This window comes from Teleopsis dalmanni, chromosome 2 (genome assembly GCF_002237135.1).
Source record: "Teleopsis dalmanni isolate 2A chromosome 2, ASM223713v2, whole genome shotgun sequence".
NCBI classification, from domain to species: domain Eukaryota; kingdom Metazoa; phylum Arthropoda; class Insecta; order Diptera; family Diopsidae; genus Teleopsis; species Teleopsis dalmanni.
In genome coordinates, this window is record NC_051847.1 from 164,594,846 (window position 1) to 164,613,644 (window position 18,799).

General features: G+C 30.4%; 4 protein-coding genes across 4 annotated transcripts; 2 read left to right on the plus strand and 2 right to left on the minus strand.

Moving 5' to 3' along the window:
- The first annotated feature begins 2,340 nt into the window (after positions 1–2,340).
- On the plus strand, positions 2,341–4,737 carry LOC119686193 (endothelin-converting enzyme 1-like). The gene is made up of 2 exons (XM_038100697.1): positions 2,341–3,566; positions 3,663–4,737. Exons 1-2 carry the CDS (start codon positions 2,439–2,441, stop codon positions 4,662–4,664), a joined length of 2,130 nt encoding a protein of 709 aa, XP_037956625.1. The 5' UTR covers positions 2,341–2,438; the 3' UTR covers positions 4,665–4,737.
- A 1,013-nt stretch (positions 4,738–5,750) lies between these two features.
- LOC119681708 (mitochondrial transcription rescue factor 1) lies at positions 5,751–6,710 on the minus strand. The gene is made up of 3 exons (XM_038094971.1): positions 6,265–6,710; positions 6,126–6,198; positions 5,751–6,068 (listed from the first exon to the last, which is right to left on the minus strand). Exons 1-3 carry the CDS (start codon positions 6,588–6,590, stop codon positions 5,865–5,867), a joined length of 603 nt encoding a protein of 200 aa, XP_037950899.1. The 5' UTR covers positions 6,591–6,710; the 3' UTR covers positions 5,751–5,864.
- Positions 6,711–7,059: 349 nt separating this feature from the next.
- LOC119680210 lies at positions 7,060–8,123 on the minus strand (the record flags this gene model as incomplete). Its single annotated transcript, XM_038092908.1, has 2 exons — positions 7,986–8,123; positions 7,060–7,927 (listed from the first exon to the last, which is right to left on the minus strand). Coding segments are annotated over exons 1-2 (948 nt in total), but the record flags the coding sequence as incomplete, so codon positions are not given.
- Positions 8,124–15,349: 7,226 nt separating this feature from the next.
- On the plus strand, positions 15,350–17,646 carry LOC119682340 (neprilysin-4-like). The gene is made up of 2 exons (XM_038095754.1): positions 15,350–16,527; positions 16,624–17,646. Exons 1-2 carry the CDS (start codon positions 15,427–15,429, stop codon positions 17,623–17,625), a joined length of 2,103 nt encoding a protein of 700 aa, XP_037951682.1. The 5' UTR covers positions 15,350–15,426; the 3' UTR covers positions 17,626–17,646.
- The last annotated feature ends 1,153 nt before the right edge of the window (positions 17,647–18,799 follow it).

The following is an 18,799-nucleotide window of genomic DNA, read 5'->3' on the forward strand; positions in this document are numbered from 1 at the left end:
AGCTGTTTTTAATTTAAGCCATTGAAGTTTATTTTAATCATTAATAGATTGCGACGAAATGATAATCGCCCAATTCAGGTTCAAGTTCAATTTAATTAATAATGATAATGAATTGGAAATATATATTTATAATATATGAAAATATATATGCTATACAGTGTTAACGTATCAATTTCAGATAGTATAATAATCACAATGGAATTAATTTAATATTTTCTTTAAAAATTTAACTTCATTTGTTTATTTTATAGCTGGTTTATCTGATGGAAAAAAATTATTGAATAGTCTAATTATTTATTTATGCTAAGATCCTAAATCTTGTGTCTCAAAATAAAATTGCATATGTTTGATTTCTCTTATCAAACTAGCTTTTTTAGGTTACTCCACTTTCTTGGAACCTTATTTGTTAAGAGAGTAAATTCAAGACAAAATTTGTTAATATTGCTATAAATATCTGAAATCCTTTCTCGAAAATAATTTCTAAATACGGAACTGCTATAAAGGCTCTATTATTTTTGAAGATTTCGTTGCTATGATATTGTTTTAGGACAATCATATCTCTCATTCGAAGTGGTCAGAAGGTGATGTGAACCATAAACACTATAATTCATAAAAATAAAAAGATTTGTCCATTCAAAATAACCGAATATTACATTAACCATTATCTTTTCACTATAAGAACATGATTCGAATTAAATATGCCAGAGTCTTCAGATATTGGCGATTGTATATTGTTTTTGTGTCAGCCATACAGAAAATAGTCCTGTTTTTTGAGTCAACGTCGAGAAGATTCGAACCTTCAATTAATTGAGTATTGAAGCGTATCCATTCTTCTGCTAAATGGATTAATCATAATATTATCTAATGCGTTGTTTTCTATAATTTTAAAATTATTGTTGATTTTTCCGAAAACCACACACAAGCTTAGCTTGATTATTCGAAAATGAACATCTTATATTCGCGTCTTCTCAAAGAGATGTTGTTCGTGCACTAGATGTTTGGACTCTTACTTTAAAGTGGTTCATCGGGTCTGACGATGTCTCATCCGTGTAAACAAAGTGGGACATTAGTTGTGCTTAAATGAACTTCGATACACAAGGCTACCACCGTAACCGAACTTCATTCCGTTTCGGATATTAAATTTTCTACAACTAAACAGTGGTCCTAGTCGTTGCTTAATGTTGGTACACTTTCTTTATTGTCATAGTGTTCTGTGATTGATTCTGAGATTTTTATACCGGTTATAAATATTCCTCGGTGTTTTTAAAACGGTTTTCAATCTAATTTTCCATCTTAAATTATTGGATTTTGAATTATTAAAAAAGCTTAGTTTTTTTTTTCAATAGATAATCGAGTGAATAAAAAAAATATATTATTTAATTGTTTTATAATTATGAATTTTTTTTAGATACACTGGCATGTTTTACATGCTAAGATCATATTTTGCGATACGTACATGGGTATCGTAATACCCATTAAGTTCTAGAACAGAACAATAGATACTCCACAACATTATTATAACTAGAACGTGCACCATTGCTTAGTTTAAGAATAAGTGAGAATTGTTATCTACACTCTATATCCTTTCAAAATATGTCGGGTTAGGTATAACCTAGGTCTTTCAAGTATATATCTAAATATTTTTTGTTCTCTTGTGCAAACACTGAACCTATTAAGATCAGTTATCTTAGGCCTGATAACAAAATTTTTCAACTAAATTCTGACTATATTCTTCAACTATTCACATTCCTTCATAATTAATTTCCTTATTGATTCATGAATTTTTTTATATATAATATTATTTTATAAATTATACTTATGTACTATCAATAATAATATATACCATACTGTTGATCTCTTACACATCTGACTTAAGCAATTTAATCAAATATATTCATAATAAAGTTAAGACAGTTGTGCTGAAAATAGATTAGAATTATTCATAAATAGCTTTTAAGTGGTTCGTTATTGACAGAAAGATTCTACGTCATATACTCCCAAACAATGACATACAATCGTTGAAACAATTCGGAACTAATCTTTTTAATTAACTTACAGCTTGTGCTTAGCATAGGTCAAGTTCAGTAGAACATTATTCTGGTTTAGTAGACTGACATGTGGATGAATTTAATGGCTCATCCACAAAGTAGCTTTGTCAACTTGTGGGCACTGATACTTGCAAAGATAATGAACATAATGATCTTTGACAGATTTGCGCTCATGAAGATAAGTGTTCGTATAAGACCTTCAAACGGCGAGCATAAGATTTGTGAAAGCTAATTTTGATTTGTGCTCAGTTAGTTAGAATTTGACTCTTAGAGGTGCTAGATGATTCTAGAATTTGTGTTGCTCTGCGTCTAGATTACTTTAGTTATATCGTTCGGAAAGCCGTTTAAATCAGTCATTTACCACATTAGAAAGTAAAACTGCATTCAGTGATGAAGTCACGTGTGCTTGTATTACTGCTCTCAGTACATGTAATGTGGGTTATCTCGAAACCGACGGATTCAATTGATTTTGTGAGATCAAACAACGTAATCGAGAATGATGCGTTTGTTAATGTACCGGGAAATTCAGATTTACAGTACCGAATTGAATACGCGAAGATATTGCAAAGTTTTATGAATGAGAGTGTAAATCCGTGTGAAGATTTTTATGAGTATGCGTGCGGAAATTGGAAAAATGTTATTGAAGAACGACAAGCGGAACACAAACGTAGCAATCTTATCGATATTGAGTATAAATTAAACGATGCCGTAGAAAAGATGTTAAATGATTCTGTTGAAAATTTAACAGAAGAATATGCTAATGAATTTAAACTAGCCCAGCAGTTTTATCAGTCGTGCTTATCAGCAAATTTACACTCAATAAGTATGTCGCAAGTATATATTGATGTTATCAAATCGATTGGGGGTTTTCCAGCTATAGACAAAGCATGGCAATCAGACAACTTTAGTTGGTTCAATATGAGTGCTCATCTCACCAACTACGATGTTGATGGATTAATTAATGACTTTATTGTTCCACAATACCCATTCGGACCCTATTTTAAATTACCAGATTTAGGGTTTGATTATGTAGTTCACAGTGATAATATAGCTTCAAATACGACGCAAAGTTATATAAATAATGAAAAAAGCATTCGAGACTACTTAAGTGCATATGGAGTAGAAGAGGGGAAGATATCACAACTCGTAGATGAAATCTTTGATTTTTGGCGAGCAATCTTAAAAGTAATGGATGAATTCGAAGAGGATATTAATAAATGCTACATGATTTCAGCAACTTTTGATGTAGAACCATTTGCTCTTTGGAGTGATTATTTTGATATAGCTTGGATGGGTCAAGAATTCAATGAGTCCGTTATAGAATATCCATGCAGCTATTTTTATAATAGGTTGAACACCATCTGTGATGAACACAAAGAAGCTGCAGCAAATTATTTAGCACTCAAATTTTTACACAGAATGGACGCTAAACTTAAAAAGAAGGAATTCCAAACGGAGTATTGCCTTATGGATATACAGTATACTTTTCGATTTTTGATCGATAAGCTTTATTTAGAGGTAAGTTACACTGAGTTTATAAATGCTATAAAATTTCTATAACGAACCACTTAAATTCTATAACAAATAATGTAAGTTCCGAGTATTCATTTTCAGAAATATTTCAATGAAGAAATAAAAACCGAAGTTACCGCATTGGTTCAGGAGATACAGAAAAGTGTACGCCAACAAATAGAACAAGCAGAATGGTTGGATGAAAAAACACGCACTGAAGCTTTATTAAAAGAATCCACAGTACAATCACGAATTGGTAATTTCGATGACCCGGTTATGTCTGAACGTCTCATTCGCGAAATAAATAATCTAACTTTTGATCCAGACAACTATGAGCAGAATAATATAAATTTAAAGAAATTTAGAATATTTATAAACCGATATCTTGGTCTTTATAACGAAGACATTCATAATGAAACGAAGCCTCTCGAATTAATGATAGGCAAGCAAGTCAATTCTTTTTACTACAATATCGACAACTCAATAAATGTAATGGCGGGCATTTTGCATCCGCCAGCTTATCATAAATCATGGCCGAATTCTTTAAAATTCGGTACATTAGGATATCTTGTGGGACATGAGTTTACACACGGTTTTGATACAGTTGGAGCACACTACGATAGCAATGGTGGCGAACGATACTGGTGGACGAAAAAAACTGGAAAAGTATTTAATAATCGCACAGATTGTTATGTTCAACATTTTAATGATTATTTGATACCAGAAATAAATCGCAATATTAACGGAAATCTAACCAAAGATGAGAATATAGCAGATAATGGTGGACTTCGTGCCGCACTTAATTCGTACCGCAAATATATGAAGGAATTGAATAAGGAAGGTGACCTGGTGACAACATTTAAAGATGAAGACATGCCTGGTCTAAATTTATCACCAGAACAACTGTTCTTTGTAGGTTTTGCACAACTGTGGTGTGCATCATACAAAGAAGAACACTATTGGGAGGAACTAACCAGTGAACACCCTATTGACAAATATAGAGTTTTGGGTGCTTTAACTAATATGGAAGATTTCTCTAAGGTTTATGAGTGTCCATTAGGTAGCAAAATGAATAAGAAGGAAGAAAAATGCAGAATTTGGTGAAGTGTTTTTAATAGATTTGGTCAACAGAAAATGAATAAAATATGTTATTAAAACGTTTGATGTAAAATTCTTTACAAATGAAAAGAATTTATTTAAATTATACATAATAAATAATTTATTTATGTTTTTCTTTTTATTAATTTATTTTTTCATGTAATATGAAATGTTTAAGTTTGGAAGAATAACTCGAAATAAAATTATAGGTTAGGTTAGATTGGAGTGGTGTGGTGTGGGGTACTTGGGCAAAAAGTTCATTTGTGCTTTCATGAATATAAATTAATATTATATGATTGCACATCCGTCTTGTTTTAAGCATAAAAAAAACTCATAGACTGCGTTTTTTGTTATGGATAAATCAAAGATTTTATGTTCACCATTTATTAATCGATGTCGCACTTCAAAGAACAAAGGAATTGCATATTATTTGTTCTTTTGAAATTCTGAGAACGTTTATTACAAGCTAAATATCATACTTTTTCAGTGAACTACATAGTCTTCCTGGTAACACATTTCAAAGATTTGATAAAGCAAAAAATGGTGTCAAACCGAGATAGATAGATAGAGGCGTAGTCCTAGCGTTTTATTTTCCTAATGGTTTGTCTACGATATTTTTTTCTTTAGGGTTAGTTCATGTTCCATAATATAGTATATCTTTAAACTACTTCTTTAGCTCTTGAAGCTTTCGTACAAATCACTATATAGAATATAATCTTATTTTTATCTTTAATATTTGAATGTCAATTTTTAAAATGATTATTAATTATGTATTTTGCTTATTTTATTCTATAAACTTACGCATTTCTGTTGTACTTAAATATTCGCTTCTTGTTTATATTACTAGTCTCGTAACCGATATAGCCTCTTATTTTCTATATCTACTAACTATGATTAAAATATTTTTATATACATATACTGCAAGGTAGTTCAATATTACAAGCGTTTAATATGAGATATAAAGAATTGTAATATGTGATTTAATGAAATAAAAAATCTCTAAGGTAATTTTAAATAAACTAACATTTTACTGTTATTATTTAAGAAAATAATATTTTTAATGAATCTATAATTTCTAAAAATATTGTTCTTAGTTCTTTTGTCGCTAAATCCTTAAATTGCATATAAAATTAACAATTTCAATTCAAAAATAAGAAAGCCATTAAAATTTGTTAACTAACTAACTAAGTAACTAACTACATCACATCATTGATTTGCCGCTTGTGAGGATTTATAGGCGTTCAAGCCCTCATAATTCTCTATCAAAAGTGTTTTGTAGCGACGCAGTTGTACTGCGAAACCTTCTTCACGATTCTTTGCTGATAAAATAATAACTCGTGAGATAACTATATGTGAGGCGTTGGATTGGCTGAAACCTTTTATTATATCAATTTCATCACCTATACCTAACTGAAATAAGTAAATAAAAATTATTGGGATATTTTCTATAAAGTACCATACACTAACCTGCAAACCTTTTTTCTGCAACTTTGTACCATTGACACGTATTTTACTATCATAGAAAATCTGTTCGATTTTGCTTTGGAAATAAAAAATTTATTTGGATCATTGATGCAAACCAACTGGCATGTTTACATTTACTTACTTCCTAGCCATGCCTAAGCCCGCTTTTAATAAAAGGTCCGCACGCAGTGAGTTTACTTTGGCTTTAACTACTTTGGAATCACGGTCGTCTTTAAATTCTATATCCTCCTCATCATCACTATCCTCATCCTCGATGTCTTTTTTGTTGTATTTCCTATTTGTAAAGTTCAAATGAAAATCTCTGTACAGTGATTGCAGATAATTTCCTTGGATATTATTTGTACAAAGTAAGCGTTGATTTGGCTCGATTGAGGTAGACGTTGCTTTTCTAAACTGCGTGCTTAGCAAATTTCTATTCAAACGATATGCACGAAATGTTCGCAACATTTTTATTTTATATTCTTAAATTATTATGCAGGAAATTATTTACGCTAAAATGTAAACATAACCTAAAGTTTGCACAGCTGATCGCCGCGTTGCCAACTTACGTTCTTACGTTCCATTTGTATATTTTTTGTATCTTTTTATTCCATTATTTATTTATTTCGTTTTCAATAATAATTAAATATAATTTTACAATTTATTTTTTAACATTTGAGTTCTTTTTAAGTTTCTTTTTATTTACGTTCCATTTGTATATTTTTTGTATCTTTTTATTCCATTATTTATTTATTTCGTTTTCAATAATAATTAAATATAATTTTACAATTTATTTTTTAACATTTGAGTTCTTTTTAAGTTTCTTTTTATTTACGTTCCATTTGTATATTTTTTGTATCTTTTTATTCCATTATTTATTTATTTCGTTTTCAATAATAATTAAATATAATTTTACAATTTATTTTTTAACATTTGAGTTCTTTTTAAGTTTCTTTTTATTTAATCTTTTTGGATTCGGAATTATTTTGTGCACGGTAAGTGGTTGATAATTGCCTAAAAATTCGTCAACTTCTGATTCAAGTTCACTGCTGCTGAAAGTGTTGGTGCTAGTGCTGCTGCTGCTGGTACTGAAACTGCCACTGCTTCTTTCAGTCTCACTTGCATCATTTTTCAAATCTGCAGCGGCTGTTGAGTGATCTTTGATATGTGCAATTTTACTTAAAGCGTTTGCAAGATTGTCTTTATCCTCATTTAATTCTAACTTATCAAATTTGAAATTAGCTTTTGGATTTGATAAAGAAATAAAATCTTCACTCAAAGTATTTTGAGTTTGCTGTACTTCCATAGAAACTGGTGTAATATCAATTTGTGATATAGATTCTTTAGAGTTTATGTGGACGTTGGAGTTATTTTTAGATCTAACTTTCTTTATTAGTTTAGGTTCTTCTATCGTCTTTACTTTTCTTAGCCTTTTATGCGCATTTATCCAACTTCCTAGTTTTTCACAAACTTCTCTTATATCTTTGGGCAAAACCAAAGAAAGTGCTTTAATTCCAAATAAATCCAAAATAAATTCTTCCAATTGAACTTGCACAAATACCGGCGCTGTATCGTTATGCACCTCTACATTTCTTGTTATAAGACCGATAAGATATCGCGGCTTAATGCTATGTGATATTAATACACATGAGCATTGTTTGTTGTTGATAGCACGCAGACTGCTTTCTAGGCCAATTTTTATGTGCACTTCGGTGGCGTATTCAAGAGGTTGCTTCTCACTTTTTCGAACGACATCACTTAACAGTTTTCGGAAGCAGTTAAAATCATCGTCTGTTAATGTCGGACTAAAATAAAAAAAAAAATTATTAAATTTGTTTATTAAAAGTAGATATGATTCTTTACCAAACAATTTTATAAGGATTTGCAAGAATTGTTTTTACTTTTGGCTTTTGTTTATTTTTTACAAGTTTTGTAGCACTCATTGCACTAGGACCGAACTCAACAGATGTGCTAAATGTCAAATAAATTGTTGTCGTATGTTCAGTTAAGGTATTTATTAATTCAACAAATATTTAAGAAATAAATAAATTTATCACCTTAATTTTGATAACAGCATTTCGATTGATAGCATATAATATTATTTGGGCTTTAGTTTTAGATAATTTATTTGAAATATATTATGCTTTATGTACAAAATTAAATATATAAATGTAACGTCCTACATACTCCAAAGCAACTTATAATTCTAAAAAATTGTTATTTGTTTGAAGATAGTCGCACTGAAACAGCATATTTTTGAGTTATGTTTTTTATTAGTAACAATGCTTTGTGCAAATACGATATTAGGACGTGTGCGAGTTAGGCTAAGTTGATGCTAATCCAAATGAGAGACTTTTTGGGATTTTTTGTATTGCATACGTTCTTAATATGTATTACATGTTCATGTAAAAGAAAAATTTCATTGTTTTATTTTGAAATTTTTAACATTTTTCCTATTCTTCTTAATTTTGTATGCATTTTAATTTTCAATCTATGTTAATTATTCATTTTTATACAAAATATAATTTGATCGCATTATGAAATTTTTGCTATTTGTCAAAACATAACACTTCATAGATTGCAAAAGTGATGTCAATACAGGCCAGCATGCATTTTTTGCCATACTTGCAAGCCATCGAAAAAGCTTATACTCTGTCTTGATTTTTTGGATGTATAAGTGAGTATGTTCAGTGAACACCACTATAATGCGATAAGAATTTTGTTATATAAATAAATAACTATTAATAAATTTAAATTTATTATAAATAAAATATAAATATAATAAAATATAAGAACAGAAAATTTAAATTGTGAAGCATTTATTATTGTTAATAAAAAAAAAATTTTTTAATATATCCGTAAATCTATTAGATGTATATATTTAAAAATTTAAAGATAGACCAGTAAACATATGACAAGTAGAAAAAATTCAAACAAATTTGCGATGGAATTTCATAAAAAGTTTTTTATATGAATATAGATATAGGTAGTACAAGATTGTGAATAAATTCGTCTATATAATTTTCAAACTTCTAACATTACTAGTTAATGCTAAATGAGCAGTATTTATCATGAGCAGTTTTATTTTTCTTGCAATTGTCTTATAACTTTTTGCTTTTATTTTAAAGATTGTGTTTTGTATTTATTCAAGTATTGTTCTTTTTAATAAACAAAGAAATTAAAAACTCCTTAACAAATAATTAACTTCTTCACAATTACTAATATGTTATTCTTTTTCACAAATTTTACTAAAAAAATTACTTTTTTAAAATATTTAAATTTACTCATTAACACACACAACAGTTATAAATAGTTGACAGTAGACTGGAATTTTTCATTTTCTTCCAAAAATCAATAGAAGTTTTAAGATATGACACCCTTGTAGTAGGTTTATCCGTTAAGCCCTTTCAGGAAAATGGGCTGATCTTTGTGCATTTTGTTTTTGGTTTTGCATGTTAAGTTTTAAGCGACACGTCTTTTATTATTAGTCTTTTATTTATTAATGAATGAACATTCACATTATGCAGCTGATAGAACTTTTGTAAGCTTTTATAAGCTTCAGTTTAAAAATAATCATCAAAAAAAAATTAAATATTGATATTGATAATTGATATATTTGACCATTTATATTGTAATGAAACCATTTACGGCCGTTGACAGCTGGGGTAGCCCACGGTCCGCTAGAGTAGTTACAAGAATATTTCTTTGAAATCCTGAATCTTCTCGTAGTGTAATAAATTTAAACCATGTGTAAATTTTTAGTCTTATTTTTATTTTTTATATATTATCCTTTATTTTACAATATATTTATAATCTATTAACTACCAAAATTATAATTTTTAAAATAATTCCTGAATCAGAAAAATCCGATTAGTATTAGGAAGGGTACCGACTAGGCTATGTTGCTCAGAATCACCGTTACCGACTAGGCTACTCTGGAAGGTTGGGAATCAATGTTACTGACAAGGCTACGTTGCTGGGAATCAGCGTTACCGACTAGGCTACGCTGGAAGGTTGCGAATCAATGGTCTATAATATAAATTTCTTAACTTCTATGATGCACACTGTTTTAAGTGCTGTGACCAAGTCATTTTTGCTTTTTTTTTGGGCAGTAGGTGGAAAGCATCGAAGGCCACAGTGTGAGACTTGAACCCACTAAAACCACCTCTAAGGAATGAATGGAGCAGATTTCCACAACAATGTGAAAACTTCATTCCAGTAATCAAGGGAGAGAGGAGAAAAAATAGACTTAGTACCTAGCAAGCTAGATTTATCTAAGCCAGAAGGCAGGGGCGTACATTAGGGAAATTGGGTTATAGAGAAGGAAGGAAATTATTGCTAATAGTAAATTTATTGTTGTGACGATATCGTTGTTTATTATAGTCGTCACAATATATCAATTAAATATTCAATTTATAAAAACAAAGAGTTCTAAACCTGACACTTGCAGTCCAAGTAAATTATAAATGGATAATAAACTAATTAAAAAAAAATTGAAATATTTCCTAAGGCCATTGGCGCAAGCGAGAGGAAATCGAGGTGCATAGAAAAAAAAATGATGCCCATAGTTTCTATCAAAAAGTTAACCGTCTGATACAAGGATTTAAGCCTGCAGCATCAACCTGTAAGAACGAAAATAGTAATCTGATTACGGATACAAAGAATGTGCTGAAAATATGGAAGGAATATTTCTTTAAACTACTATCATGCGATGAATAACACTAATTCCGCCTTTGGAGAAATGTTGTCTGAGTCTCAAATCGAAAACGACGGTGTTGAAATTTCACTTCCTAGACATAACGTACTGCGGTTTGAGGAAAGTATGCCCAACGATTGGAATCTTAGTGCCCTTTGTCCTGTTTTGAAAAAAGCCGACCCAATGATTTGCGTACAAGGTTCTTTCAGCTGTACTGTGTGAAAGCTTGAAGCCATATGCCAACTCACTGATTGGGCTTTATCAGTGCTGCTTTGGACTTGATCGCTCTACCATTGTTCAGATATTCAAACTGTGACAAACCCTAAAAAAAGCCCATGAATACAAGATTGACATCCGCCACTTTTTTCGATTATAATTGTCTGAGCTCGATATTCCTGCAAAGTTAATACGACTCTGCAGAATAACTTTGAACAATACCTGTAACTTTTGAATGTAGGATAGAGTCTCTCCAAACCTGTATCTTTTCAATTTCGAATCAATATTTTACGAATGTGCACAATTAAAAACTTTCGCTCTATAGATCGCTTATGCTACCTATGTTTCTGTATGTGGCAGAAATATGGACATTATCAAAAAATATCGAAGAAACACTGTATGAACTTTATCACAACATTGCTATAATTCAGCCCATTAATATTTAGAGGCTTCGCTGGCTTGGCAATGCCGTGAGAATGAATAACAATGCTCCAGCGAAGAAGGTATTTAAAGCAGTAGTTAAGGGAAGAACACGTAGAGGCAAACCGTGTCTACGGTGTCTACTTGACTACGGTCAAGTTGAAAAAGTACTTACCGAACGCGCATGCAGTAGAAGGTCTTGGAGAAACATTTTGCATTAGGCCAGAATTCGATAACGGGTGTTATAGCCAAATAAGTAAGTAAGTAATATGAAGTTAACATAATTACTGACGGCATTAAAGGGACAGATTTTCTAATAAAATACAACTGTAAAATTGATTTTAAAACATTTGTTCTAACTATATAAACTTTAGAACCGCAAGAAAATATTTCAATACATCTGAACACTTTATAAATAATGACAAATAAATATTAATTCCAAAAACAAATTGTTTCAATAAATATAAACTAATAGTTTATAGTTTATAGTTTATAGAGACAGTTTGATTCATGCTAATGAAGTTCTGCCAGGAGTTTTTGGGGCCAATTCTATAATATCAGTATTTGGAAACAAACATTAATATTCTAAATTCAACTGAAACTGACAATTGTTTGAAAAATTTGAATTTATTTATGGATCCATTAAATCAGTAAAACGTACTTAAATTTGAGAATAATAATCAAATTAATACTATGAATGAAGATATATATATAAAAGGATTGGATAAAAATGCTAAGCAAGAAGAACTGTGGATTTGTAATAAATACAAGAATGAGCCGTTTTAACCACAAATAATTAAACGAACAATATAACGATGTTTGTGATAACCTGTATACATGAAAAATTATAGATCATCTCACACATATATAAAAGAAAAAGAGAATCAAGTTCAAAACTTATTACATCAAGGTACAATAGAGCCTTCTTTCAGTCCACATATTTATCATTGTTAATTTACCAATGTGGAGTCATGGAGACCTGTGATTGAATTCAGATCACTTAATAAAAAAATGGTACACTATAATTTTCCATTAACTCTTTCCATTAAGTATTAGATAAAATTGGTAAAGCAAAATATTTTTCAACACTGGATATGACAAGTTCATTTTATCAAATTCTCTTGGGTAAAAACCAAAACCTTTAACAGCATTCTCAACTAAGCCCGGACACTACCTTTTGTATTAAAAATTGTAATATTTTGTTTTCAAAAATGTCATCATTGCACTATATGATCTACAAGAAGCAGCATTTCTAAATGTAGATGACACTATAGTTTACGGATCAAATTTACAACCTCATAATAGAGATTTAGAAAAAGTTGTTTAAAAACTTCTGGAATCCAATCTTAAAATAAATTTAAACAAACGTAAATTTTAACTTTCAATTCGTTGAACTTGTGTTTCCAAATAAAGCTGTAGTTTATAAGCTCGTTCTAATTTAAAGCACGGCAAGTGCTTTGGTTGGTGTCACTAATTAAATAAAAATAAGTGACAATAAAACCTGGAACTTGAGCATTGAAAGTTTGTGCAGCCTTGGCTTCTTGTGGATAAACACGATTAGTCATCGCTTCTAATTTGACAGGCACGAGTTCTAAGCCTGGCACTTGCAGTCCAAACAAATTATATACGGACTATAAACTAATTAAATAAAAATTCGATTATTTCCAAAGACCACTGATGAAGAGTACTTGGCAATACTCGAAACAGCGTTGTATGGTCAGCCAAATTTCAATAAATTAAATAAAAAATTTTTGTCTTTGCCTTTCTTTGCTATTCGAATCGGTCTAACTTTTAAGTAAATTACTAACGTTTACTTAGGTGAAATTTTATCTAAAAGAGAACCGGGACAAAATAGACCAATTGTATAGGCTAATAAAGCTGTAAATGAACATGAACTTAATAACTTCTTAGCATTCATGGTAGAAAGTTCACTTTTTAAATATACCCCTAGTTGGCTTATTTAAACATAAGAATACTTCATCTAAATTGACTAGAGTACGATTCTATTTAATGGATTACGACTTTGGTATTATTTTCAAGCAGACAACATGAATACGAATGCAGACTTCTAGAAATCAGCTAAACGCTGAAAAACTGATAAAAATGATACCAAAAAAATATATGTCCTGACAGGAGCAGCTAAAAAACAATCGACTACCAACAATAAAAATGATGTTACGCCTAGTAATATAAGGACATCGTTTATTACTATCATTACAAAAAGAATCCAAAGAATGGAGCTGGATCAACTTCATATTTGGGTAGCAACAGTATCAGTATCAGAAAATGCCGAAATTTGCAGAAATCTTTCAAAAATGACAAAAAACTATATAAATAATTGCAAAATTTGTAATGCAGTTAAAATCACAATATATAGAAAAAGAAGGATGACTAAAACAGATACACTACCTGTATCATGCGAAGTTTGAACTATGGACACCGTGGAACCTGGAAACTCGGACTATATAACGGATTTCGGTATATTCTAATAATACAATATGTATTAACGAAATACCACATACCTTGTTATGTGGATTTGATCCACATATTTATCAATTTAAGTTTGTCTTACAAACCAATAGACTAAGCAACAAAAACGGCTTATAATGTTGTTTATTTTAAATGATAAATAATCTAAACTTAATGTTCTCGTCAACCGGATGTTGTTTGAAAAGGACATTGTTGATCATTTAAGTATCCAAAGGGAAATTCCATTATTTCCTTAAATACTTTTGTATAGATAAATTGTATTATTGATTATAAATACAAGGCACCGTATCTAATTACAATTATGAAAATAAGACAATACAAGGAATAAGAGTTAGTAATTTTAAACTACTCAATCTGTGTGCATTTATTGTCGAGGGACATTAGGCATAACAAACTGAAAATAAAAATCCCACTGCATTCGCAAAATCAATGGTGAAGAATTCATACTCATATATGGAAGTCTTAAAACCCTGCAAACGAATATGTAAAGAATTAAATTAAGAAAAGCGAACTTCAACACCATATCATCATGAATCAATAGGAACAGTAGAACGAAATCATAGGATGTTGAATGAATATCTTATAGATTTGCAAGAAATGGATAACTGAAAAGATATACTATACTTATTGTTATTATAGAACCCCACATACTATAACAACTTAAACTCTGTCCGAGTTAGATTATGGAAGATTAAGTGCATTACCATGAGAACTTTACAATTCTTCTACAAAATATGACTTGCACTAAAGTGACTCAGCAGAATTAAAGCTAAAGCTAAAATTTGTACATAACAAGTCTGTACATATCTCGATGTGTAGGAGTATAAAATGTTTAGAAAGTTATGACAAGCAAGGATTTTATTTGCTTAACGCCATTAAGACTTTAAGAAAATGAATATAAGCAGAAAAAGTTTTAATAAAATCCACAGTTGAAATCTAATTTCGGGCTTTACTTGATAACAATATTTTATTCCTAAGCAGAAATACTTAAACACAAAACTATCTTGCTCTCCGGAGACAATTCTATCTTTTCGATATTATGCTCATCAACTCGAAATTAATCTTTTTAATTAACTTGTGCTTAGTTTTAGCACAAGTCAAGTTCAGTTCTACATAATTCTGGTTTAGTAAACTGATAAGTGGATGAATTGATTGACTCATCCATAAAATATTTGTGCCAATTTATAGACACAACACCAAAATAGAAACTGATACTTGCAAAGATAATGAACATAATGATCTCTGATGGACTTCCGTTTGCACAGATAAGTACTCGTTCAAGATCTTCAAAGTGAAAGCATAAGGTTTGTGAAAGCTGATTTTGATTTGAGTTCAATTAGTTAGAATTTGACTCTTAATTGTGTTAGATGATTCCATAATCTACGTTGCTCTGTGTCTAGATTACTTTAGTATCAAAAGTATCATTCGCAAAGCCGTGAAATCAATAATTTATCACATTAGAAAGTAAAAGTGTATGAAGTGATGAAGTCACGTGTGCTTGTATTACTGCTCTTAGTCCAGGTAATGTGGGTTATCTCGAAACCGACGGACTCAATTGATTTTGTGAGATCAAACAACGTAATCGAGAATGACGTGTCTATAAATGTGCCAGAAAATACAGATTTACAGTACCGAATTGAATATGCAAAGTTAATGAAAACATTTATGAATGAAAGTGTAAATCCGTGTGATGATTTTTATGAGTATGCTTGCGGAAATTGGAAAAATGTTATTGAAGAACGGTACACCGAACACAAACGAAGCAATGGTAGAGATATTAAGTATACATTAAACGATGCCTTAGAAAAGATGTTAAATGATTCTGTTGAAAACTTAACAGACGAATATGCTAATGAGTTTAAACTAGCCCAGCAGTTTTATCAGTCGTGCTTATCAGCAGATTTATACCCAACAACAATGTCGCAAGTATATATTGATGTTATCAAATCGATTGGGGGTTTTCCAGCTATTGATGAAACTTGGCAATCAGCCAACTTTAGTTGGTTTAATATGAGTGCTCATCTTACCAACTTCAATGCTGATGGATTAATTAAGGAAGATATCCGTTCATTATATCCATTTCCACCCTATTTCAAAAAACAAGATTTAGGTTTTGATTATGTAGTTAACAGTGATAATATAGCTTCAAATACGACGCAAAGTTACATAAGTAATGAAAAGAGTATTCGGCACTACTTAAGTGTATATGGAGTAGAAGAGGGGAAGATATCACAAATCGTAGATGAAATCTTTGATTTTTGGCGAGCAATATTAAAACCAAGGGATGAATTTGAAGAGTCTGCTGAAGTAGATGTAGAACCATTTTGGAGAGATTACTTTGATATAGCTTGGATGGGTCAAAAATTCAATGAATTCGTTACAAACTATTATCATTTTTCTTCTCTTTATAATAAGTTGAACACCGTCTGTAATGAACACAAAGAAGCTGCAGCGAATTATTTAGCACTTAAATTTTTATACGGAATGGACGCTAAACTTAAAAAGAAGGAATTCCAAAAGGATTATTGCCTCATGGATATACAGTATACTTTTCGATTTTTGATCGATAAGCTTTATTTAGAGGTAAGTTACACTGAGTTAATAAATGCTATAAAATTTCTATAACGAACCACTTAAATTCTATAACAAATAATGTAAGTTGCGAGTATTCATTTTCAGAAATATTTTAATGAAGAAATAAAAACCGAAGTTACCACATTGGTTCAGGAGATACAGAAAAGTGTACGCCAACAAATACAACAAGCAGAATGGTTGGATGAAAAAACACGCACTGAAGCTTTATTAAAAGAATCCACAATACAATCACGAATTGGAAATTTCGATGATCCGATTATGTCTGAACGTCTCATTCGCGAAATAAATAACCTAGCTTTTGATCCAGACAACTATGAGCAGAATAATATAAATTTAAAGAAATTTATATCTTTTATGAACCGATATCTTGGTCTACATAACGAAGACATTAATAATGAAACAAAGCCTCTTGAATTTATGATAGGCATGCAAGTCAATTCTTTTTACTTTCCTTTCGACAACTCAATTAATGTAATGGCTGGTGTTTTACATCCGCCAATTTATCATAAATCCTGGCCGAATTCCTTGAAATTCAGTGGTTTAGGTTATGGTGTGGGACATGAGTTTACACACGGTTTTGATACAGTCGGAGCACGGTTCGATAGCAATGGTGATATACGCAATTGGTGGACGGAGGAAACTGAAGAAGTATTCAATAATCGAACAGATTGCTATGAACAACATTTTACTGACTATTTGATACCAGAAATAAATCGCACAATTAACGGATATCTAACCAAAGATGAAAATATAGCAGATAATGGTGGACTTCGTGCCGCACTTAATTCGTACCGCAAATATATGAAGGAATTGAATAAGGAAGGTGACCTGGTGACAACATTTAAAGATGAAGACATGCCTGGTCTAAATTTATCACCAGAACAAGTGTTCTTTGTAGGGTTTGCACAATTATATTGTGCGTCGTATAAAGAAGAACACTATGTGAAAGAACTTGATGATGAACACACTATTGACAAATATAGAGTTTTGGGTACACTAAGCAATATGGAAGATTTCTCTAAGGCTTATGAGTGTCCTCTGGGCAGTAACATGAATAAGAAGGAAGAAAAATGCAGAATTTGGTGAAATGTTTTTAATAGATTTGGTCAGCAGAAAATGAATTAAAATATTATTAAAACTCTTGATGTACAATTCTTTCAAAATGCAAAAAAATAATTATACTAAATAATTTATTCATGTTTTTAATTTTAATAATTTTAAAGATAGACCCATATACCTGCTAAAGGTGATCATAACAAAAGTTCGACGGTGTACGAGTTTAATATAATTGTACCAAAATAATTGTCTTTAAAATTGTATCAGTTCAATCAATGAGTATTTAATACATAGAGTGTGAATCAGAAAAAAATTTTTTGATCACACTGCGGGTCTAATAGTAGACTTGCTTCAGAATCAATTTTTCACTTAAATTTTCAGAGCGGTATGAGTGAGAATATATGAACCAAAGAGAATATAAATGCGCATATGATGATAATAATTATATTACTTCAAATTGATTCAAATTGATTTTAATTTTGTGTAAATCCATCCAGAAATGAACAATCACTTTTTGTTTTTGCATATTTGAGGATGTTGTTCTTAAACTTTCAGAACTTAAATAAAGATAATTAATTAATAACTTCATTTATTTTTTATTAATCTGTTATATAATCTGTTATATCTGTTCAGACAATAACTATTAAGTTGTCTGTGTTAATTAAAATTTAAATGCGATTCGAACATAGTGCAATAATATACGTGATTATAATAACTAATATAATGCTATAATCATGAAGAAATTTAAAATTCAGAAAACCCGAAAAAAGGATATGAGAATTAGATACATAATTTATATAAAAATAATAATAAAAACAAAAGAAGAAAGTATATTAATACTAATAACAGATATACATAATACAAGTTAATAATTACATTTCGAAATCACTCGCTACAATCCATCAGGATTGTCAGGATTGACAGACTTCACGTCTGTATTGTAAACTTTCCCATAAAAAGCATAGCATTCAGATGTAGTAAATATGATTTTGCCCCAGTGGAACCATCTAATTTCACACAGGATAGCGCAGCGCCCCATGAGATGAATGATGTCTTCCTTTTCATACACATTGCATAGGGTGCAGTAAGTATTAGTTGTTTGTACGTATGGTTTAGTTCAGCTGTCCTTGCCTTGAATCAGTTCTGTCCGTGCCTTGAATATTAATGATATCGTCGCGGTGTCAAACTTTTCGTTGAAATAATT

What these genes read in the sequence shown, in the direction of transcription:
- LOC119686193 (XM_038100697.1), top strand. Translation starts at nt 2,439, where the DNA reads ATGAAGTCACGTGTGCTTGTATTACTGCTCTCAGTACATGTAATGTGG. An exon ending in TCGATAAGCTTTATTTAGAG is followed by an intron (nt 3,567 to 3,662) that starts GTAAGTTACACT and finishes ATTCATTTTCAG; the next exon opens with AAATATTTCAATGAAGAAAT.
- LOC119681708 (XM_038094971.1), bottom strand. Translation starts at nt 6,590, where the DNA reads ATGTTGCGAACATTTCGTGCATATCGTTTGAATAGAAATTTGCTAAGC. An exon ending in GGCTTAGGCATGGCTAGGAA is followed by an intron (nt 6,199 to 6,264) that starts GTAAGTAAATGT and finishes TTATTTCCAAAG; the next exon opens with CAAAATCGAACAGATTTTCT. An exon ending in TGCAGAAAAAAGGTTTGCAG is followed by an intron (nt 6,069 to 6,125) that starts GTTAGTGTATGG and finishes TACTTATTTCAG; the next exon opens with TTAGGTATAGGTGATGAAAT.
- LOC119682340 (XM_038095754.1), top strand. Translation starts at nt 15,427, where the DNA reads ATGAAGTCACGTGTGCTTGTATTACTGCTCTTAGTCCAGGTAATGTGG. An exon ending in TCGATAAGCTTTATTTAGAG is followed by an intron (nt 16,528 to 16,623) that starts GTAAGTTACACT and finishes ATTCATTTTCAG; the next exon opens with AAATATTTTAATGAAGAAAT.